Source organism: Falco biarmicus, chromosome 11, assembly GCF_023638135.1.
Source record: "Falco biarmicus isolate bFalBia1 chromosome 11, bFalBia1.pri, whole genome shotgun sequence".
Taxonomy (NCBI): Eukaryota; Metazoa; Chordata; class Aves; order Falconiformes; family Falconidae; genus Falco; species Falco biarmicus.
In genome coordinates, this window is record NC_079298.1 from 11378514 (window position 1) to 11403747 (window position 25234).

At 40.6% G+C, this 25234-nt stretch overlaps 1 protein-coding gene across 2 annotated transcripts in view; it reads left to right on the forward strand.

Annotated features, from left to right (window-relative positions):
* The window catches only part of LOC130156627 (BEN domain-containing protein 5), a 965146-nt gene that overhangs the window by 760847 nt on the left and 179065 nt on the right, over positions 1 to 25234 (forward strand). For both annotated transcript variants that reach the window (XM_056355197.1, XM_056355198.1), the window contains exon 8: positions 1800 to 1914. In XM_056355197.1, the coding sequence (XP_056211172.1) occupies positions 1800 to 1914 (115 nt within the window). The remainder of the gene's footprint in view (positions 1 to 1799; positions 1915 to 25234) is intronic.

Sequence of the window (25234 nt, forward strand, 5' to 3'; positions counted from 1 at the left end):
CAGATCGATGTTTGGTTTCCTTCACTGGGAGGAGGTAATTGCAGAAACATTTCCTGAGCAATATAATTATGTATATGCTAATTTGCTTCAGAAATTCAGGCTGTCTCTTCTCAAGTGGAGGACCTGGTTCCTGAAAGTGACTTTCTCTTCTTCAGATTTAGTCACTAATAGATGAAAAAATTGCTGATGTTTAGAGTCAACTATACCTTGATCATTTTAGACGTTTTTTCAGAAGACCCATTTTTCCCCATGTGCCTCAGCAAATTAGAAATCATTCCAACAGCAGCACAGGTTCAGATTTGTTAGTATTTGAAATACAAAATGGGCCTTGTGAAATAAGCTAAATCAAGGAGTTGTACAGAATGTTAGATTTTGGTACTGTCTTCAGTGAATGTTTCAGCTAAGTGATAAACAAGTGTGTTTAACCTGGCCTGTACTTGGATTTTAGTTTGTTTGTTTTTACAGGTTTTGATTGGATCACAAAAAATCAAGTCTAAATTCAGCTTTTTTGAAGTCAGCTAGTTAGCCTATGCTATCTCTCCTATGCTGAATTGTTGCTTGTTATATCTATTCCCTAGGGCTTTGCCCTGTCCAGCGTTAAATGTTTCTGATGATGGGATTCCACTTTTCCCCTGGAGAGACAAATCCACAGTCTAATAGAGTTCGCCATTAGGGAAATTTTACTGATGATTGGCCTTAATTTTTCTCTGCTTTATTTTATCCTGTTACTAGAGCATAGTCATTGATTTATTCTGGGGAAATTCAGTAAATGGTTCCTGCTTCGCAGGATGGACCTTACAATAAATAGCAAATTGTCATGACCTATCTGTGGGTGTCCTAAGATTACACAGGAACTCAATTTATCGTGACATTCATTCCCTGGAAGCTAGTTCTGTCAGTATCAACTCAGTGGAGGAATAAGCAATGAATTTAACTGCCAGACTGCCTGACTCCTGCCCCAGCACCAGCCTTGGAGCAAGGAGATGTTTAGTCGCTCCCTAAGCACAAGGCCCAGAGGAGGGAGCTTCTGCAGGGTCTGGTGTTGTGACTGTGCCCAAAGGAAGGGCATGTAGGATTCAGTTCCCATGTCATTTGCCTTGGTTCCACATTAAATGAGCTTCACTGATGAGGTGGAGCTACTCCTGGTTTCTATGGGTGCAAAGTGAGTGAAGAATCTGACCTTATAAATTCCAGTCTATCAATCCACCAATTTCCCTGTGCCTGGTACAGGGTTTCTGTAACTCTCCCATATTTAGTGAGATATTGTACATTTCTTTATACATGCAAATGATCTGAATTCTGTGTTCATCTGTTAAGGATATGTCTGGGCATATGCTCAAACAAATCTGAGGTGTCTCAGCTCAACAAATTGCCACTCATGAGCTGAGCTGCAGAGAGTGCCCATGTATGCGTGCTGGGTATGTAAGGTGCTAGGCTCAAACTAGTAGGTTTTACTTCATTTCACCACTTAGGAGGATAAATGTTATTGTGGCTCAGCTGATGAGCAGTAACTTCTCCCTCTGTGGAAACCTGACTGTGTCTGATAATGTTGACATATTGTACTGGTGTTATGAGGATGGACTAATGTATTTATCCTCAAAGTTCTTATTCCTGGAGTTCTTAGAAGGTGGCAGGTGCCATGTGATTGCAAGTGGTTTGTTCTGTTGAAAGCAGGAACAGTGCCAGGAACAAAGAATGATCATTCCAATCTTCTATGTGTGAAATTTCAGATAGATATTTGGAAATCAGTGATGTCATAAACTCCCCCCCTCTTCAAACTCTTCTTTCATTTTTCTCAGGTATAATTGATTTCCTTGTGAGCCAGCATCCTATTGCAAAAGTACTGAGAGACCACCTGGTCTTCAAGATTGCACCCATGCTCAATCCTGATGGAGTATACCTAGGAAACTACAGGTATGGTGCGGAGTATGAATCTCTGTATTGTTATGTCTCCCTTATACACCCTGCACTGGTTTGTCACTGAATCTTATATGACTTGTTTCAATTAATTCCTCTTAAACTGGAGGTTCTTATGTGGCCGTATGCTCCCTTGAAGTTCCCATCAAGGGAGGGGGCTCAATAGCAAATTTTCTTGCTTTGGGAGGTAAAGAGCAAATCTCCAAGACAGCAGAGTATCTGCTGTGCAAGCCTGCTCTAGGTGTGGGAGTTCAAGTCAGTTTAGAGTTAGACCTTAGCTGTGTTTTACAAATGCATTCATTATGCTGCTCATCAGCCTCTGTGTAAATGTGTCAGTCAATCACATTCCCTTCAACTACCCAGATCATCCATTAAAGTCACAGATTTCAGTCTATTATTGTACTGTAATAGACAGGGATACATGGAATGGGATAATCATTCCACCCTATGCTAATTTTGCTTCATTTTAGTATTTGAATTACTACTTTACCACCTCCTCTGTTGAGAACATATTCAGATAATCTTTTGTTTTCCCTATAATTGTTTGCTCTTAAGGCATTTATTTACAAAATAAATGTGCTGCTGGAGGTGATAATGAAAAGCAGTTGATTAGCTGATGATTTGTTTGTGGGGGCAATTATATGTACCACATAGTTGTCTGGAGAAGCCCCTGAGAAATGTGATGTACTGTATGAGGTTTTGCTTACAGCGCAAGACTAAATAACACAATACACTCTCTAGCCAGGCTACCCTGGGCTTTGATCTAATTAGGTATGTCATTGCTAAGCAGAATAAGACTGGGTTATTGTGTGGATGAGGAGGAGGCCACTCAGGAGAAAGCTAAAAGTTGCAGAAAATGGTGCTGCTGGCTGTTCTTTGTTTTAATATGTGCTTCTTAGCCTTCCTGTGCTTTGCTACTTACTAAACTGAAATAGCAGTGACTTGTGTGGGTGATTTGTAAACAGTGCTTATATACATGTTTTATAAGTGAAACTTCCCAGGACATGCGGTCTCCTTCTAGCTACACTGGTACTCCCTCAACTCTTGGCAAATGCAAATGCAAACCCAAACCCAAAGAGTGATACTGCAGTAGTGGTGTCTGACAGCACTAGGAGTTTATCATAATGGTTATGTCACCTTGCAGGAATAAAGCCCTAAAATTGGCTCTAGAATCTGATACTACATTGCTTTACTCTGATCCAGGTGCCCCGCACGTAGGCAACTCCAGTTGCAATTAAGTAGCTTTTGTGTTCTCCCATAAATTCGCTTGCCCTGTAGGTTTTTCTCCTGCACTATTATTTATACTTTTTCAGAGGCATGCGGCTTTACAGATAGGCATTTAGCTCATAAGCTGAAAAGTCTTTTGGGAACCCAGGTATTGTGAAAGGGCATGTGAATTTGTTTGGAATTGCTGAGCCTGATGGTATACTATTGTTTTAGCTTTTCATGATATGCAGAATTTTCAGCCCTCCTGAACTAAAGAGACTTTTAATGAGGTAGTTGGAAAAGCATTTGATTTTCTTGCAATTTTCACTTTATTTACAAATGGCCTAATGTAACTAATAACTTAAAAATGAGGGTAATAAGCAAAATGCTACCTATTATCTTGAGAAGAATATTACAAAGCCTAGTAATGTGCCAGCATTGTAGTTAACTGGTGCTGAGTGAATAATTTACAGCAAACACTTTATTTCCTGCTAATACAAAATCCACAAGTACATCACAATTTATTTGCTTGAATTTACTGGATGAATTTTAAAAAAAATCTCTAAGGATCAGTTGCTAGTATTTGAAAATTTAACTCTCAGGCTTATCTGCGATTGGCTAGATAAGTCTGTTTCATCTCTTTTGGTTTTTGTTCAGATTAGCACGTAAACAGGAATTTCAGAAGTCTTCCACATAGCATCATATAATACAGATCTACTGGCTGGGGGCAATCCCCCTGCTTTTGCAAACAAGGCCTATGGTGCCATATGCAGCAAGAGCAGTTTTAGGCATTTGAACTTCTACTTCCTGTTACCTCCCTCTTTCTCCAAGCAGCAGCTGGTGACTATTTCTTTGGTTCATTGAAGGTTCACATTCAGAGCTATGCAAGCTAAGATAATGAAATGGGTAATTAAACCTCATGCTTGAGTTTGTAAATTGATCTCCTGCCAGTAAGAGAGATTTTTTTTTTTTATTATTTTTTTTTACCCCACCAGTACACAGCTTTGTACAATTGGCAAAGTACACTGTCGGATGCACTTCGCTGTTCTCTGAAATCCCAAGCGCAGTGGGGCACCATTAAAAGCCGGAGTATGTCAGCAGTTCTCATAGAAGGAATGGAATATACTAGTTCTCCTGTGATCGAAACAGGAACTAACCACTCATTTACCCAGGATGATATGGTAACAGTTGTCTGATGGAATTTTCTTCATTGCCATTTTTGAGGATGCAGGGTTTTCACTGAGGGTGTAGGTCCTGTGCTCTTCTGCAATATCCTTCTTCCTTTGTTCAGAGTCCTTGTGAACCTGAGGTTTAGAAGTTTAAGCCAAATCTGCAACAAAAATGCGAAGAATTGTCTGTTATCTATAAACTGTTGCTCATTCTCAAGAGAATGGATTGAATGGGTTGTGACTCTAAGGGGACTTTCTTGAGGTGAAATGTTCATAACCAGCAACAAGTGAGTTTAATATCACAGCTATAAAGCACAACGGTGCACAGCACAGACACATCTGTGAGGAAGGTTGTTTATATGTTGTGTGTACATTGAAGTGGCTCTAAAAGAAATGATGACAAAAAGGAATGTCAATGCCTAGTGTATCAGGACGCATGGAAACAGGGTGATAAACTTTACTGATTTATTCAAGCATATGCAAGGGTTTGAGAAGTATTTGTGAACTCATTGGAATGGAAAGACAAAATGCCTTATGTGACTTGAAGGGGTGGTTAAGCACCCCCTCTAATTTAGACTGTTTAGAAGGTCTATACAGTTTTTTAAAGTATTTTTTTAAAAAAATAAATGGACAAGAGTTGTGATTTTATTGTAAAGTTAAGAGCATAAATCTTTTAATAGAAAGTGTACCAGTGCAGTGTTCTCTTATTAGCTACTATTACTTATGTACATAAACCAAGAGTTGGTGAAATTACCTCTACTAGACTTGGTTTCTAGTGACGTTTCTGACTGACTGTTTAGAAAACAGAAAATTTAACTTATGCTTTCACCTGTTTCTTTCTGAAAAAAAAGTAGAGAAATGAAAAATCACGGGCAAACCACACTTCAATAGATCAAGAGTTGCTGGTTTCAAGTGTCAGAAGGGCTAGGTGCAGACAACTGGAGCCCCCAGAGTGCAAATTCACCTGCAAGCCAAAGTACTGAATGGCTAATTTGGATTGCTTCTGCTTGTGGTGCTAGCATTGTTTGCTGGTTTGCCAGCATCATTACCCTTCTGTGAAGATGACTACTTCACTGTGTTCTTTCTTCAGTGAAAAAACCCTTCCATAGTCCTTTTCTTGCCACATGAGTATACGCAGCTCTTTCTAACATACAGGATAATGAAGGGTAAATGCTGTTTACTGTGGTCAAGGAAGACAGGCTTCATCCCTTTCTTGAAGTCTTTAAAGGCTGATATTACTGTTCTTCTAAGTGTAACTGGCTTTGCAGTTACACTGTATAGAAAATGTTATGCCACATGGGCTGGTTAGTTCAATTGCCCAGGAAGATGCCATTGGTTGACCTACCTAAAACAGTGAGTCTTCAGCATAATTTGCCCTCTGTTCTGGCTGGTAACTTGTCCTCAGCTCTCACCTGAATTGAAAGACCCATTTTGCTGGAGATGGTGCATGACTTGATCTTTAGCTTTCTGAAAGAATGCGGCAAAAAATAAAAATATTTGTAAGTTTCTCCATAACATTAATCTCACCCTCTCTGATGGATTAAACTGTGAAACAGTTTTAAGAAATAAAGGAGAACTAGGGGAAGAAAGATTTCTTGACTTTTCTCTCTGTTTGCAGTATAGAATTATCATCTTCTGAACCTATTTCCATCCCCAGGGAGGTGGGGTTAGACTAAGAAAAAAAATGTGTTCTTGATTTAAAAGTCATGCATCCCCAGGCTTGGCCTGAACTTTCCTTTATCGAGAACTTGTTCTTAAGCTGGCATTCTGCAGCTGAATGCTGAAATGTGTCCCTGCAGGCAATATGACTGTACCACACCATCTTAGATTAGTTCCAATTTGTCAGCCTCACCTTCTGGAGATGAAACCCTGTACTGGCACCAAAAGGGATGTGTTTCTTAGTCTGGGCACCTCTTCACTGAGGTATCCCAGACATGCCATGACAAGGCAGTTAAAATATCCTGACCGTTGTCTAAAGGCTTTGTTGCGTAACCCAGAAAGGTTTCCCATTCCTTTCTGTTTCTGTGTTGCCTTCAGTTGGTTGGCCCTGACAGTACCAGCCTTCAGTAAATTAAAGCCATGAATTAGCTGAAAAGTTCTGAATTGTCATCATTACAATACCCTTCTTTCTTGATTGTAGAGACTGCAAGAATTTGTGTGAATGGGGAGACGAGGGCACACACTGATTCTAACCCTTTCTTGTTTCACTGTCAGGTACAATGTTTTCAAAGTCAGCACAGTCTTTACCGCTTGCTTGTGTGATGCGTTAGCAAAGCAATGTTTTGGATGGAAAGGAGGCCAGTCCTATCCAGACTGGAAAGCCAAATTCACCATAAACAGTGTCAGAGGTCATAATGAAAGCTGTGTTGGCATGAAATATTTTGGACTTTTGCCCCAGAAATCTAGTTTTTTGAAGACTGAAATGGTTTGTGGAAGCAAGTTGAATTTGGAAAATTGTTTCAAGTGAAAGAAGGGACCTGGGAAGGCTTGAGAAACATTTTATATTATTCATATCAGCAATTTATAAAAGACAATCTACTCTTGTTTTTGTTTGTTAATGGCATGATTTGTTTAAAAACGGGCTTTTTGAAAAAGATTCCTTTTGAAGAGTCTGAAATACAAACAGGAAATTTGGCTTTAGGCCAGGTGAAATATTTCAGATTTATCCTGAATAGAGCATTAAGGACTTCATTTCTGTGACTCTAGAAATAGTTAAAAGTTCAACATCCGCATTCATGGGTAATTTATGGGGCTCTTTTGACAGTGAAGGTATTTGTGGACCTTATCCAAATTGTATTAGCTTTAAATCAGACCCATATGTTGTAACACTGAAGAGTGCTGATTTTGGTCTTCAGTGGTATCACTTTGGGCGATATACTTATAGCTGCATACATAGGTGTATGTGTACATTCACAGTGACTGGATATGTTTTGTAGGTTCTTGCTATCACTTGTCCAGTTGTGAGACATGGCTACATGTGTGCACAATGTCACTTGCATAACATCTCTTGATTATTTTTCTGGTGGGGAAGGTTTGGGTTTTTCCACACTTAATACATGTGAAATTCATACATTGCCTTGAATTGAAAAACAGGGTATCCATCTCAGATGACAAGATGAAGCTCTCGATGGAGTTTGTTTTTCCTAATTAGGCCTTTGTCATTGTGTATTCTATATAACAACGTATAAGTAAACAATCATGGACCTTTTGAATAAATTTATTGGATTTATTTATGTTGCTGGTCATAAAAAAAATCTATAATTACCAGGTACAGCCGCAATATAACTGGTATTTAATGACAATTACTTTTTTGTTACCATAGAAATGAGTCCAAAGTAGTTACCTATAATTTCTCATTCCCAAAACTCACACATGTTGTATTGCGGTATTACCATAGTAATTGCCTATTAGTCATCATAAAATAAGCAGTTACCCAGAAGATATCAGGATAGTGTGAAATTTCTCATCTCCTTCAAAACTTAACAGCACATGCCGCTTCTCGTCTTCCTTTAGTGTGATTTTTGCCTGAATGACAAGAATGTCCGTTGTACATTAACCCGAGGGAAGAAGGGATGTGATTGAGAGCGAATTGTACTCTAAAAATACACCCAGTCAGGAAAAGTATGTTACATCCCCTGAAAATATAGTGCTATTTCTTATTATTGAAAAACAGGGATTTTTCAATCCCATGAAATGGAGGTTTGTTCCTTGCTGTGAATTTCCTATCCCCCCCCTCCCCCTTGCAACTGACCAAAGCAAGAGGCTATACATCTTAGTCTGTGACAACAGACATACTGCGTCAGCCCAGTATCTGCTAATGCAGCAGTGGACAGGGCCACTCTCCTTGTAAGAGCAGAAGATGCTCATAATATGCTTTTGCCCATGTACTTTCCCAGCTTCCAGTGATTTTTCATTTCAGACATTTCCTGAACTCATGGGATTTCTGTCTGCTTGGTAATGCGCGGTGGATTTGTCTTCCTAGTACTTGTCCAGTTTGCCCTCAGATGGTAAGCGTTGGTGAGCTCATTCTCCTCTGGCCAGAGGCTGTTCAGCCCCTGCCCCAGTGCAGGAAGCACCACCACTGCAGCCTGCTGAAGAAGAGCTGCACGGACTTTGCAGTGCCCTTTTGCATCTTGTTTGTTGTCTTAATTTAGATTGCATGTTATTGAGGCCATTGAGTGTCTCTCTGTGCCTGCCTAGATCACGTCTAGTATCAGCTGGCGGTATGTCATTCATGTGGAGGTAAATGAGGTTCCCCTTCATAGCCAGGACTACAGGAGGGGCAGGCCATAGGTGCCGAGTGCGTTACTGACCCCCAGATAGAGTGGTGGCAACTGCCAATTTCAAAACTGGAAATTCAAGGCGGCTTTCCAATGCTTCAGTGTCTTTTGACAACCTGTTGGATTAAAAGCATAGCCATGGCCAGGACTAACCACCCTGATGGGGGGGGGGGGCAGGAAAAACCAGAAAGAGACCTGCCACAGTGAGCGAGTGGCTGTTTCCTTGTAACGCCTTCTCCCGTGCAGCTCGGGGGGAGGGTGAGGCACGACAGGAGCTTTCTCTTGTTCCCAGCTCTTGCTTGGCATTGAGGACAGGTCAGGAGTTTTCTTTGCCATCTTCCTCCTGCATCTTGCATGTGTTTGCACGTGGTTTGGATCTCACAGCTCATGCAGTGTGCCAGGCTGGGGCCCTGGAAAGCAAAGTCCGGGGTGGAGCTGCAGCTGTGACACAGGTGCACTCTGAGCAGCAGCAATGGCAAAGACCAGGAAGGCAAGCGAGCAGCAGAGGTTTACTCTGGCTCTTACATCCATCTGGCTCGTAGCATCGCCATTCCTTTCCTGCTTGGAAGTTTCCTTTCTGTTGTGGCTTTTATGGCCCAGAGAGTGCTGTGATTTTAAAACAGTTACAGTGGTTGCTGTTTTGCTCACCATTACCTAAAAAAATTTTCCTTGTAGAAAAGTTGTTATCCTTTATCTTAAAACAAATACCAGGTTTGCAAAAGGGTTCCTATCTACTGCCATTGAAAATGCTCTTTATATTGATGTGGTAACTGCTCATTTAAACCATATTACAGCTCCTGAGTATTTTTCAGTTGCTATTGATGTGACAAATTTTCTTGCACAGAGGACTGCACCAATCAATAGAGTCAGTATATGTACTTTAACAACAAAGCCACATGCCTTGGGGTTCCAGTTGAATCTGAACCTTTTAGTAGCATTAAATAAAGCTATATTTATTTTGCTTTTGGTGCAAGAAAAAAATCCAAACCCAACCTAATTTAATAGAACTTGTTGGAAGGGTTTGAAGGCAGCATTATGGGGCCATTTTCACATGTGATGAATACATAACTAGTGTCAGAGCTGCTATTTTGTTGTTGTAAGCGAACCCTTCTCTTTTAGTTAGATTGATCTGGGACTACAGAGTAGCCTTTTATTTTTAGATGAGCAGGGAGAGAAGTCATAATGAGAAATACTGAAATCATAGCTTCTTTATATCTGCCATTATTCCACTGAGAATGAGACATGATGTCCTTAAAGAGACAGGGCTATTTATTTTCCATTTAAATAGCACCATTTGTGATTATTACCTTTGAGCTGTTATGTAGAGAATAAGCACCCAACTCATGAATCCCAGCCAAGTGAAGCCAAGTTTTGTACCTAAGTGTCATGTATGTCTGCAAGTTGCTACAGAAGCCTCTTCTTGACCTTCACTGACTTTATTTTTTGCATGTTTCTGTCTTCTAGAATGCATTTGTAATTAACGGGTCTCAATGTCAGTTTGATTGAAATGTTTGTTTCCTTTCCTCCCCTCCTGAATAGCTGATCTCAGGTCTGAATAATCCTATGTGGGTTTCTTAGCTTTACCTTCAGTTAGGTAACTAAACGTATTGGGCTTTCTTTTTTTTTTTTTCTCTCCTCTTTAAGTCTGGCTTGTATCTCTGGTGATTTGATTCTTGTTCGTAGCAGCAAACAAAGGACCAAAGCCTCCAGTGGGCTTTTTATTTGTTTGTTTATGTGTTTTATTTGGGGTTTTGTTTGTTTTTTATAATTCTGCAAATGACTTAGTAAACTTCAGATGATTTGCTGTAGATCTTTGTTTTGGTTTACCTAAGTGCAATTTAGGAATATTTAGGTCTCATATACCTAAAATCAGATGTAGAGCAAGATTTATTAGTGTGTGTAAAAAAAACCAAAAAAAAAAACAAAACAAAAAAACCCCAACCAAAACATCAAACAAAAACAACCACACAAAAAAACCCCACCTTGTTGTGTCCCTTGGCTTTGAGGTACTGTGTAGGTACCAAGCAGAATTGTTTAGGAAAAAAATATCTTTATATATACCCACACAATCCAAGCAGTGCTTTATTGTTCGTTTTGCAAGTGAGAGGAGGGAGAAACATGTTGAGTTGGTCCCTGTCTAATGTCATAATGAGCTGAGCTCTACTTCCCAAACAGCAGTTGCCAGGCCGCAATCCATGGCATTTAAGAGCTGATACAAAAGACTGGAGGGCTGCTCTGAAAAGGCTATTTGCCAGATACAGGAAGTTACGGCTGTGACACAACCCAAGAAATATGCTGTGTATTCACAAGTGCCATCTGCTGGTACTGTTTATTGAGCTATTTCCAGCGGCAGGTGCAAGACATGCCTGTAACTGGCTTTTTTTTTTTTATTGGTGGTCTTCAGGCAGCTGCCTCCTTAGATGGCACATATTGTTAGCTTCTAACATGTGTTGCACCCAGCTGCAAATGCACCAAAGCAATCCTCCTACCCTAGCAGTTGCCATAAGGATGCTGTGTCAAAGTGCCTTCGAAGAGGGAAGGTGTCAGCACAGTGTTGATGGGCAAGAGAGGTGTCCGTGGGGCACTTGTTCCAAGATGAGATGGTCTGTGAGATAGAAATTGTTCATGTAGCTGTTGGCAGAGGGGACAATCCAGATTCCAATTCCCAAGGCTTTGTCTCCTTCTTTCTCCCAAATGAAATTAGTGATACTGTTGCTTTGCTAAAGGTCTAGTTCGGGGATGTGCTCAGAAGTGTCTCTTGCAATAAGCGTTGTGACTCAGGAGTGTGCGTTGATTCTCTGTGGGCTTTCTTCCCCTCCTGCCCTTGCCCTTTGTTTACTTTTCCCTTCTTAACACAATTATTGGCCCAAAAAAAAGCTGTGGTTCCTTGCAGAAATCAAGAACAGCTGAAGCTTAGTGTGAACTGTGCTGCCTTTGTCTGCATTATATTTGCCTTGCCAGCAGCGTCACCGAGTTGTCGACTCATCTGGGAGCAAATCCTGGAACCTCAAGTGTTGACAAGGTTGAGCTCAGTCTCAGCCATGCCTGTATTCTCCTGCCCTGGGATTTAAGAGCTGCATCCAGCACTGTGGACACTCACACAACTGAGGTTATAAATGGGGATTCAAGCTGTCCTTGTGCTATCAGTTATTGAGTGGGGCTGTTCCCTAACTAGACTCCTTCACACTTCCCCATCTTTGGGAGTTAGAGATTCTCTGTCCTGACTCCTGGCTAGCACAGAGTTGTTGCAGTACTCCCCTGACTTCCTGGAGAAAAGAAGTCTCTGGGGAGACCTTACTGCAGCCTTTCAGTACTTAAAGATGGCTTGTAAGAAAGATGGGGACAGACTGTTTAATAGGACCCATAGCCATAGGACAAGGGGTAATGGCTTTAAAGGAGAGTAGATTTAGACTGCATATAAGCAAGAAATTATTTTATGATGTGGGTGGTGAAACAGTGGAACAGGTTGTGCAGAGAGGTTGTAGAAGCCCCACCCCTGCAAACATTCACAATCAGGTTGGCTGGGTGTCTGAGCAGCCTGATCTAGTTGAAGGTTCCCAGCTCACTACAGGGGGGTTGGACTAGATTGTAAAGGTCCCTTCCAATGCAAACTGTTCAATGATTCTATAACTCTCAAGAGAAATTGGGAATCTCCTGTCTGTTGGTGCAGGGGACAGAGCCAGGCTACTTTTGTAGTTTAGCTTTACAGGTTACACTTCAGTGCTGGTTTGCACCGGCAGGGTTTGTCCTTGCGACGATTAAGGGAAAAATGGAAACTACAAGTCAAGAGGAGAAGTATTTTCCTTAACTGTAAGAATGACCGATTAGAGGCCAAATTCTACCTTAAGGGAGAGCACCTATGTTTTGCCTGCTATCTGTGAGCATAAGAATGCTCAGCATGTGATTAGTGTGTAGCCCAGTTTTGGATTGTCCCACCCCAAGGAGTATCTCAGAATCTCCCATATGCACACACACATTTCAGCAACAGCTGCTTACCTAGACCTACAGATTCACCAGTTGTCAGGGAAGGCAGCTGAGGGATTAATTCTTCATGAAGAGCTTTCTGGACAGAGATCCTGGGATTTTCTGAAGTTGCACCTATTTACTCAAGATCACCAGCAACTAGTGATCACCCCCATGGTCTCTGCAAGAACCCCCTTCTTTGTAGTCAAGTTTTATCACGTTATACAAGCAAGGTGTTCAATACTCCTCTTCCGTTCACCAGGGAAGGATTTATGACCTATCAATAGAAAACTCTGGTCTTCCTGTTCTAACTGCTGTTACGTGAGTGGGGAGGGGGAAATCCCATCCAAATTATTAGGAAAATAATTGCAGCCTAGGGGAATGTTTGTTTAGTTTGCTTTTTTGTTGTTTTCTTTTCCTGGGTGACAGCTGTTCTTTTTTCTTTTTTTTTCTTTTTTTTTTTTTTTTAAATTGCAGCACTTAAAATGATGGCAGCTTGCTGTATAATTTATAATATTAGTCCTAAGGGCAGCGTCATGTAACATGAAAACAATCCTGAGACAAATCTAGATAATAAACATCCATTATCTAAAACAATATTGTATTAATAAAACAACATTAAATAATCTGAGGATCCACATCACTTCTGGGAAGTGTAGAGGCAGACATGTGCCCAGAGTTCCCACTCACATGTCTTGGTCAACACATTTGCTCCCAGACACTGTAACCTCTTTGTGAGGTTACAAAAGAAGAGCCTTGTTCTCACTCTTTGCAGTAAAGTACCTCCAAGTGGTTCAGAGTGGTGATGTTTCTTCTTTGGAGAAGATAGCTTTTTTTTTCTTGGGTTAATTCGCATAGATGAAGTTTCCCAAAAGAAACATAGCTGAGTGTGGAGTTTCAGGAGTTTGCAATCACTTGAAAATTTAGGTTGTATCTGTAAAGGAAACTTTATTTAGCTACTTGTACACAAGCCCTTCCTGCTGAAGCAGAGAGAGACAGGGGACTGCTGTTTCACAGCTGCTTTAAGCTAAGGAAAGTGCATGCTGGTACCCAAAGGGGCAGTTTGGTTCTTTTTTTCCCCCTGGCTGTGCATCTCTGCTGCCTCCTTTTTGCCAGGACTGGTGCTTGTGTGGCAGTGCTGTGAGCCAGAAAAGGACCAATCCTGCAAAAAAAACAGCTTGAAAAAACAGTTCTCACATGGTTGCCTGTGCAGGCAGAAAAATAGGAACAAGACAGGAGGGAGGAGCAAGCAGAGCAGCACCCCTTTTTAGTAGCAGCTTGGGCATAGATGGGCTTAAAGCAATTTTGAAGCTAGAGGCCAAGATCTAGGTGGCTGTTATTCAGTTATTCCAGGGATCTTGGAAATGAAAAAGTGGTAACCAGTCATTTCTTGGGTGGTTGTTGGTGTGTTCAAATGCAACCATGCCTGTATGATCTCTTTCTTAGGATTATTATTTGCTAACCACAGAAAATGATTATTTATACTACTTGGTAACAAGTTGGGTGACTTGGCATGTTCATTCAGGAAAACAGAGGCTTTATGGTGTCAGGCTGGAAAGGAGCTGTCTCCATGCAACCGTTATACCCCATTACATACACATGGAGAAAAACTGTCCACAAAACCCTTTTCTCTCTCTGCTCTCTATAAATACAGAAGCCATCATAGTGTGCTGACATAGCAGAGGGAGCAATTAATCTCATAGCAGATTACTTCTCTGCTGCCCCTGGCGCCAGACAGAGGGGGGATGTCAGGGTAGTCTGGAAGGAGGTAGATGTGACAGCTGATTGACAGCTGATGGCTTTGCCTGGTTGGTGTCTAAGAGCTGGAGGAAGAGCGCTCTGCCAAGATGGAGGAGATGTCACATCCCCTTTCTGATCCCATTTCTGGACACAGTGTCGGGTCACAAAAACATTAGCTGTCTCTGCCAGTGTGAGTGGGACAGGTATTCTGCCTCTTCTTCCCCTCGCAGACTGGAAGGGATGTATATTAATAGAAGTATGTGCAACTTAACGTGCAGCTACTTGGTGTTAACCCAGGTCCCCAGGGAAAAGAAGTGCTTATTTCAGGTTGTGCAGATCATAAACTTGCTGTCTTGTGTGGTGCGTGTGCTCTGAATACTAATGCTCCCTTTCCTTTTTCTATACTGACATGGCCATTGAGCTGATGAATTGTATAGATTATACAATGATAATGGATGGGGAAGGGGAATTTCATCTGTCTCTTTAACCAAAATATGAACAGTAAATCCTGCCTGTTTGCAGAGCACAGCTGGATTTCTAATAGCACTAGAATGCTGTGGGGGTGGGGGTGGGGGGTGGGTTTAGCTGCCCCCTCCCATTCATCACTGCCATTCAGACATCCAAATGCTTGCAAAAGAACTGGAGCTTTCCAGCACCCTGAGGCTAATGCAGCAGTTATCCTGGGAATCTGCCAGCTCAGTTGGATCTAGGAAAAGCCTGAACCCCTCTATGGTACCTCTCTGCACTGTGCCCAGGGGAAGAAAGGGAGGCAGAGGCCTTGCATTTGATTCTCCAAGTAACAGCTGGGTGAGAGAATGGGGGCTTCTTGTAAACAAGACCAGGCTGTATTCATAGAGTGGGCTGAGCTGTGATCTGATCCTGTGCAAAGCAGCAAGTGAACTGCATTATGGAAGGGCATATGGTAAGGTTGTGTGTATCTTTGGGAATCTCAAGAGCAGAAAGAAGGATGTCACAGAAATATGCAAAGCCTCTCAGGCTGGTCATATTTTGTATTATTATTAATAAATTTTGTATATTAATTTGAATTTAAATAGGTCATCGAGGGAGCCTGGGTGTTCAGATGATTGATAATGCATTGACACTGCAGTGCTGACCAGCAGCCACAATCCTGTTCTGCTAGGTGCTGTACAAGTACATCATAAATGATCCTGACTTTCCCAAAGTGCTTTCAGAGCTAAAAGAGTATGGCACAGCAGGTGGACAAGGCAATCAAGCAAGCTGTTATAGCAGGGGAAGACAGAGTACTAAATATAATAGGATGAATGGTGGTAGGTTTTTTCCTTTTTTATGGGTTGTCCCCCCCCTTCTCTGGTTGGTGGCAGGAAACACAATAGCTAGCTATACAATCAGGCTGAGTAACCTTCATATATCAACCAGTAGGAGGACTACTCTAAATCTGGTGAACCCAGGGAAGGAGCTTTCAGTGACAAAGTACATTTGCAAAGGAAGGTTGACCAAAAAGGTGTGTTTCTTCAGAAAAGATTACTTTTAGATGTTCTTCTGTTCTCCTATTCTTTAATCCTTGGGCAAAGCTGTGGAGCTCTACTCAGCTCTCAGTTTAAGCATCATTTGAATTCTAGCATTTGGATTTTCTTTCTTCTGTTGCACCTGAGTAGTAGTATGGTTCTACCCATTGTTTCACGTCTGGATTAAATTGTCATTTTGTGCATCTGGAGGTACGTTTGTTCAGTAGGCTTGGGAAACCCACAGATGTTCAAGGCCCAGTCAACAGCAATGCTTGCTAGTGAGGAAGGTACATAGTGAGAATATCTATTCCATGCAAGCACTCCCACCAAGTTTTGTACCCCAGCATTTGTCCTTGAATAGATCTTCTGTCTGTTCTTCCAAGACTTAAAAGAATCAATTAACAAACTGCCAGTCTATCTCCTTTACTATCTACTATGCCTTCGCTAATCTTCTGTATGTTTTCAGTTGCTAAAATCTTCTTTGGTTTTAATTCTTCCAGTAGGGTTTACTTTTACTCCTTGATGTGCAAGGAGGAACTGATGCTGATGTAAGTTTGTTCTTGAAATCTCCATCCTGCTGATGCTTTGGTACCTAGTGTAAAAGAAAGACAGGTCATGTCCAGGAGATATGTTATTGGTACGGGTAAGAGGCAAGTGCAATCCTACCAGACAGTTCTTATTCCTTATGTTGGTCACCTTTTCAATTACAGATCTGATCTGCTAAAGTCTTGTCATTCTCATTCTAGTTTCTGTTAATGAAATGCATTTAAATGTCAGCTCTTATTAACAGTAACAACACAGCCGAGGATTCATAAATTCCCATGGAAGTCAAGTGACTGCTACCTTAGAAGAACTCAGTCAAGTCCTTTTCATCTTGAAGCTGAAGGAGGAGACAACCACAGCTTTCTTGATCCAGCCAACCAGAATATTTTGAACAATGAATCTATCTCAGACTTTTATTTTTGATTCCTGTCCGAAAAGGTCTAGATAGAATATTCTGTTTCTAAGAACCTTGGGGTTTTGAGTCCCTGTCATCACTCAGTTGTGCTTTTTGTATCTTGGATCTATCTCAAAGTATTATTTGTTACCTGGAATATTCAGCAATCCAATATTTCAAAAGCCAGTCAGACAAGTGCAGCCCATAGATGTGTAAACAGTTGTGTTTGGCACAAGTTTGACCTGTTCTGAGGAGTGACAAGAATGAGAAGAGAATTAGAAAAATTGTTGTGTGACAAGACAGTCCTGTAGCTTAGTTTGTTTAGATTAACTGACAGCAGGCAAAGGAATGAATGACATAATTTGAGACCATATATGGGTCTCATCAGTCCATGGTCTAAGTCTGAGTACATAGATAAGGAGTATATTAACATGGAGTAACATGAAGTTTGCTTTTCAGTGTAATAGGGGAGGGCATAAAAGAGTGCAGTGTCTTGACAGTGATGTTCAAGAAATGAAGATTCAAGTTCTTGAGGGAATGGTTAAAGACTGTGCTGTATTTTCGCTGATGAACTGTTTTGAAATCAGAATATTTTCCTAAAATATGTCTGGGGGTTTTTTTAGGCTTTGGTGGCTTTTTTTTTGTTGACTCTTTTTTTTTTTTTTTGTGAATGAGAATGGCTTCAAGGAACATCTTTGTGTGTGAATAGTAGGTCAGCAAAGATGATCCACAGTAGCCTCTTTCTGGCTTTAAAATGTATGATTTTCAAACTATTGTATAGTGCTGATAGTTTTCTTTTGCAAGAAGCCCATATGCCTGATGATCTCTTGGTCTTTCTTAGAATTATAAGTTTGTTTGGAAAAACTGGGCACACTGCATATAAACACAAATTATTCAAACTAACTGAAGTATTCTATGAGTTCTGGAGATAATTCCTTCCTGTCAAATGACAAACTCCATTAGAATCAGTGGAAGCTACAGGCTTTTTCTTTCAACTGTCCAGTGCAGAGGGGTTTACAGTTTGATATCATGTAGTCTTCATAGGGTAAAGAAGAAACATCACAAAATAAAACTTCACAGTTTCTCAAAAAATCCAGTTAACTTTGGCCGATGCCTTAATATCATCAAATGCCTGGATACTTACCTTAAACAGAAGCTGTTGGGCTGAAACTGTATAAACCCTGTAGTTGCTCCAGGTCTGCAGAAGCAGGAGGAAGGTCAACTTTGGCTATTTGATCATTGCTAGCATGGTCAGAAATGGTTTGTACATGCATGCTTCTCAATGACAGTTAAGTTTATTACAGACATGGTGCTTTGTTTTAAGACAAACATGAAAAAATAATTTATTTATTTTTTTTTACTGAAAAGATACAGTCTCTAACCTGTAAATTAAAAGGCTGGATCATGGAACTAAGAACAACTAATGAAGTTGGAAGCAGGCCATGGCTAAATGCTGGCATGAGCAAATAAAATAGTTGTGGCCACATTCTTTATAAAATGGATCTCTAAGTCCACATCTCTTTTATTTAGTCCTGGAAATAACACTGTCCCTATATCTGGGGACATAAATTGTATTAAACTGTAAGCTCTTAAATGGTCTCAATGTGACTTTGACCAGTGGTCAAGGTGAAAGCTGGTATTTAGTTCTGTCAAGGACAGAATATTTTGTCTTTAGTGATCTTAATTAAAGCAATCACCTAAACTTCGCCCTGTATATGTGTTCATACTACCATTTAATTACCTGAAGAAGTTATCTTGCAAATTAGAATTACTGCCAAAGATACATTGATAAAATAAGTAGAAATGCCAAGTTGTCATTTACATCGTTGGAACTACTTTAATATAACTAGTTGATATTAAGAGCTTTGTTTTATATCACTTTGTGTTTCTTCATCAACACTTCAAGAAAACTGCAAGGGAGATGGAGCCTGGACATCAGTTCTGTATTTTTCACATGCTCCTGTGCCTTTCTTACTACATCCTCTTGGAACAGGATAGCATGCAGGTACCCAGGCGGACAGTCCTGTTCTACTCATGAGGAAAGCCTTAGGTCTGCACTGGATTTGGAGGCTTGTGCTCACAATTTCATAGGCAGGTGGTAGTTCTCAGGTGCTGAAGTTTTAGCTGCTGACACTGAGAAATATCAAAGGCTCTGGAGTCTAGCTGAAGAGTGGTTAGCAGTTTTAAAAAATACAGGCCCTTCTATAAGATGTCTCAAATCAGAAACCTAAATAGTCAGTCTTGACTTTTTTGGCTTTGGAATTTCAGCTGTAGCTTCCTGTTGATCCCATGAAAAGGCTCTACAGTTATTTGTGTTCCAAATGGAATAGAGGGGGCAGTGGATTTTCAGATGTATGAAGCTTTCTATTTTGATTCATGTTTTATTGCTTGTTTCTATTCAAATGCACATATATTTTGTGGCCGGTTTGGCATTTCCCAACTCCCACAGGCCAGACACCCTGTTCTGACACACAGGTGATAACACCTTGGCTTCTTAACACAGCTACTGCCGCTGTATTTTGTTCCTTTGCACGAATGAGTCCAAAAGAAAAAGAAGGCCTAAACCAGCTGCAGGTAAAATTTCCCGAAGTATTGCCTGCAGGCATAAATGCATCAGTATAGGGACTAGAGCAGCTGCCCCTGTCCTGTTATCTAAGGATCTGTTTTGGGGGCAGGATGGGGCATCTCAGGACACACATCATATAAGGAATGGAATCAGGAGGACAGTGTTCACCTGCAGGATGGAATTATGCCTTGCTGTACTCACTCCCTCCTTCCCCTCTCTCTTTTTCTCTCTTGACTGTTAAGCTTCTCCCAAGAACAGCCTGAGTTTCTGTATCTGTTTCTTAAAAAAAAAAAGAAAAAAGGGCAGAAAGATTTGGCAAATATAGTTTGAATGCTTCCCTTTATCTAAAATTTTGTTTAATAAATAGGACTTTTCTGGGTGCTTGTAGGTTATCCATTTAAATAAACAATTAAACCCCCCCCAAAAATAGCAAAGGGATTTTTGGGGAAGGGCAGGTTTCTAGAACTAGCTCTGTAGTTCTTCTCCATGCAAGTGGATTTAGTGCTACATGAATATGTATTTCTGGAAGCAGTTGATGCCATTGCAAATAAGATCCTAGTTGTCTCTGCAAGAAATTTGGATCTGTAACAAGAACATAACAGCTGCATGTTTCAGGGCTCTACTGGAGACTATTTCCAGTTGTCCTAAAAGACCAACATACTTTGAGTTCTTTTCAGATCTCTCTTTACCCTGAATTTTTTTTTTTTATATATATATATATATATATATATATATAAAAAAAAAATCCTTCAGAGCCTTCAGAGGGGGTATCATTAAATCAGCATTTGCCTATAAAACACATCTATGTAATTACAGTATGTAGGACTGTCAGTCTGATAATCTCCTGCAAAAGCTGGGGGACAGGCCTTTAGTATACAGACCTGAACAGGAGGCAAAGTACTGTCATCTGCTTTTTTGGTCTCTTTAAAATAGTGAATCCTCTGCCAGAGATTAGGAGTGAAGGTCTGGCTTTAGTTCTGTAATACCTAATTGAATTATGAGCCTAGGTATAGTCCTGAGAGAGGACTTAGCGCAAATTCTCATACGGATTTTGGCACTTAAATTACCTGTCAACCAGTGACACGTGCTTTAATTTGAGTACCTGGACTGGAGCTACTCTGGGGCATTTATTTAAAGGTAATCTGTGCCTAATTCCCATTGATTCCAGCAACATGTCATGGGACAAAACCTGCTAACAAGAAATTAAGAATTAGCTACCTTATAACTGGCAGACAAGGGCCTGATGTCTACCACCCACAGGACATACCAAATGTGAGCTCCAGTAGGAACTGACAGAAGATTGCAGTTAGTGAGAATTTCCATGGCCATCTTTGACTTGAGACAGAGTTCAGGAGACTTTGGGGAATGACTGTGGGGAGCAGCATCATAATAACATTTGATACTCTGTTTTATGTCTCGGCATAAACAGAACCCCAGGGTAAGAGCTAAAATCTGCTCTAAGCATGGCTGAGCTAAGAAGGAGAGAGGGGCCTTCTCTCTCTCCTTGCTTGCTAGTCTGTGTTGGTGTGGTTTGCTTGCTGGTTTCTTATACCAGCCTGACGTGCCATTGCCACTGTTGTGTTTGCCTCTATTTGATGTGGAAATACTGAGTGAAGTAACTGATGCATACTTTTATTAGCCTGGATTGTGTGACATCCTCCTGAGAATTCCAGGAAGCTTATATGTGTGTGGGCTACACTGAGATACTGAAAGAGCTTGGTTGAGTCACTGGACTAATCCTGTGCTCTCACCTAGCTAATACACGTTGTTGCACCGACTCTGCTTTGGAAAGTTTCAAATGGGAGCATGGAAAAGAGAGATGAAGACCTATCTGAGGCCTGGAAATCATATGTTGTAGTACAAGATAAAGGAGATAATTCTGTTTCATATAGGAAGCTGATACCACTGTCATGCACGCTAGTCGGACAGGCAAGGCAGGCACTGAAAACTTTAGCAGAGGAGGATATGACAAAAATATTTGGAGTGTGAAACTTTCAAATAGGAAAGTAAATGTTTAAAATAGGGAAACAAGCTGCCAAGGCAAGTAGCAGATATCTCATGAGGCCTGCAGGTGATGACCAAACTTTTTCCTCCCTGATGGGTGTGTCTGTAGAAGTTCGGTGTCATCAAGTGGTCCATTGTTTACAAAAATCAGCCTAGATGAATTAAGAGTCTCCCCTGGCTTTTCAGAGTATATAAGTATTCTGAAATTAATCATAATTTTCAGGGCTCCTCGAAGTCTAGTTTTCTGGTCCAATTCTGCATAATGTTCTAAAAATGTCCTACAGGAGTGTGCTCTACTTGCCAAAAGATCAACAGCATTTTGCAGTGCTTGGCACCCTGCTGACCACAGCTTCCTGCTATACAAAAACACATTAAATAGAAATAGAAAACTTATTGAGAGAATGATACAAAATTGCAGATGCAATAATTATACTCAATTGTGTCAAAGCACTGTTATAACAAGAAATCATAATGAAACAACATTTACTTTATCCTCTTTCAGGGTCCAATAAAGGATAATGTGACCATATTCAAAAAGAATCTTTTTTTAATGTTCCATATTGCCTCCATTAACATTTTTTTCACTTCTTATTTTATAAACCTTTTAATTGAAAGGGAGTGGAGGAACATAAGAAGGACACATTTTGGAGGAACAAAAACTAAGAAAAGTTTCCTTCTAAGTTGTATTGGTTCCACTAAATACCAGGAATGCTGCTTCCACTCTGTCTTGCAGCTCCTTGGATTAGAGATTTCATTAAAATCTTTTGCTGAAGGTCTTTTCACACAAAGTTTCTTTGGAAGTCTCATTTCATCCAAGTAACTTTTCTGTATCTTTGAAGTTCATTCAAGATCAACAAGACAGTGACTGCTTCTTCCTGGGAAGAGATGTATAGTAGCACACAAGTCATATAGGGTAACAAAGCTCTTTTTTTTTTTTTTTTTTTTCCCCTTTAACTGCAAAAGAGGTAGGGAGGATTTGAGAATCCTTCAGCTTTGGACACCTTTTGCCGTTCTTGAGGCTCAATTATTTGAGTGCTGTGGGAATGGGCTAGCCACTTGGGTACTTTTCCAGTGGTCCTTTGCTCTGCATGTGAACTAAGTTGTAAGAATTTTACAGCTATTAATGTGCTTTTAGATTTATTCACTATGCATTGGTGCTTTGTGTGTTTGCATTTTTAAGAGGGATGAAAGTATCCTTGTATACATATTCCTTGGATACAGAGCAGCATCCAATGGAGAACAGAACTGATACAACAGAAAAGTCAGTGAGCCAAAGCTCTCCTTGTCTCCCTCAAAGGGCAGATTCCCAGAAGTTACCCTAATTAAGGAGGGCACTTAGGTCATGGGGTTAACAGCTGTTTGGGAGGCAACAGAGAGCTCCTTCAGGAGCTGAGGTTAGACTTTGGAAATAGCTCCTCGTGGGAATATACAGGAAAATTGCTGTGCACATGTGCATGTATGTGTGTAGAATTCAGAACAGAGGGTTTAGATGCAGCAGCACCAACAACGATGGAAATAGGTCAGTCAGTTGTTTAAGTACTCTCTACGTGTTCCTTCTCTGTGACAGCTCTGAGTAGCAGTTGGAAGACAGCCTGGGATTTCATTTAGAAGCGTGAACCCGAAGAAAAAGAAAAAGAGAAAGGCGGGGGTCATTTTGCTTGTTTTGATGCTCACGTGTCCCATTTTCAATTATCCCTCTCATCCACTCTCACTGGGATGCAGTGAGATGCCTACAAATGAGCCATGAGAGAATTTCAAAGGTTTGGATGCTCCATTTGGAAAACTCAGTGAAAAAAAACTGTGCACCTCCTTGGATTATGAGACCTGACTTGAAATTGCTTGAGGACAAAGGTTCCCTTGGAGTTTTAGTATTTTTAAAAGCCTGAAGGACTTTGTGCGCCCAGTTAGGGAATTACTATCTTCATGTTATCAGATCTTACCCTTTAGATTCTGGACTTTAGGTATAACATCATCTGCACTTTTAATGCTTTTTTGAATAATACAAGTTGGATTAGTTTTGTTTAGCTCTTGGTTATTTAAAAGTTAGTCATTTATTCTAGACTGGTGTCTTAGAGTCTGTGGTCAGTGGGGCATTCCCAGGAAATTATTTGTATCATCTACAGTAAGTGGGTAAACTGCCATATGCACAGATTTCTCTAACCCTGGTAACTTGTGGGAGTTGAGGGGGCTGGGGTTAGAATGAGGTTTATCTTGCCTTTCTTAAGCTGTTTCACATGAGTCAGATCTGCTCTCTAGCTGCCATAAATTTACTGATATCTGTGTGTACAGTTTTCAGAGTTGTATCAATTTACATTCACTGTGGATCTGGCCCACTGTATTTTTTATTGTGTATTTATTCTTTTAAAAAAGTATAGTAGTACCAGATGTTGCTATCACTAACTAGACTCTGGTTCTGGCTCAGTAACCATACATGAATGGTCAGTCTGATTACTGAAGTGTTTTCTTAAAACATGAGAATTGCTACAGAAGACTAAACCAACAGTCTGTTTAAGTATCTTTTCTTGTGACGAGCTAATGCCATATGCTGGCATTGATATACCAGTCTCAGTAATGTGTTAAGGATCTCGTTTTGTTGTTGTTGTTGGCTGGTTGATTTTGGTTTGGGTTTGATTTTTATTTTCCCCTCTATGGCTTCCTCCTTCCATCTTTCTTTCTTTTAATTTTGAGATTTTTCCAAACACAATTTTTACCCATTTGTCACATTTTTGCCTGGGTATCCTGCGTGTGTTAGGATGGAAATTACTACATTTCTGGTCTGAGTTTGGATAACGTTCTAGATGTAGATCCAGAAGCCAAACTTAGTGATTGCTGCCGTTCTCCGTATGTTATAAACAGTGACACAGTAACCTGTGGCCGCTGAATGTCTCTATCATCTGGCTAGGCACTCTCTGCTTTTGTGACCAGGTGTGTGCTCAGCTCATCCTCCCTTCCTGCTTTTCATCATTCCTTTATCTTTTAGTCTCCTCAGTCCTTAGTTTTGTTATCCTGATAACTGATCTACTGCTTTTATACATCTTCCCCACCACCACCCATCCCCTTGAATCGTGAATCTAACACATTTTTGTGCCATTTTTTGCTGCCATTTGTCATAGTGCTTTTTCATCAGATCACTTCCCCCCACCTTTGCCCACAACTGTCTAGTCTTATTTAATGTATACATTCCATTTTGTCCAGGGCTGGCTACTACTCTATGTAGTACTCTGTTCAATTCATTAAGTTTAAAAATTTCTCTTCAAAAGTTTGTGTCATCTGCTCAAATATTAGAGCAAGCAGCATGGTACAGTGCAGAAAGAAGCAAACAGGGCTAAAGAGATTTTGTGGTGTCACACTGTGTCTCGAAATATCCCTTTCTTGCAACTGAGGATTAATAAAAGCCAAATGCCCCGTTTGCAGTAGGACTTTGGGGTTTTACATTATTAGTATTTTTTTCCCCCAGTTTGGGCTAACTGTGAGCCAGATTAATGATCCTAGTTTGCTGAGCAGTATAGCCACAGAGATGGCTACAGAGCATATTCTGTGCCAGTGTGGAGAATGCCAGTGCTGGCAAATTCAAGGGATGGGGGGACGTCAGCAGCGCTATGAACATAAATTTGGAGAGAGACTTGGTTTTTTTGTTTGAGAATTGTCCCAATTATTGTGTTGATTGCCTCAGGTAAGCCACCTTTCAGTTTTCAATGATATGTTTGTGTGTTGTTCATTACCGGGAAGCAGTTTCAAATATTTCTGAAGGAGAAAAAAGTTGGTAATTGGCCTTTTTCTGCTTTACATCTGTGTCTGAACCTCTATCTGATAGTCATCTTGTCAAATCTGTCAAGAGAAGCAAAAAGCAAACAGCCTTTTTTAGTCCAAATAATACATTGTAAGTTTTCCAGTTAGGCTTGAATATTGCATTCTTGGGAGTGGGGAGGTGTCTGTGGTGCTTTGGTCAAGCAGGGCTCTTGGGG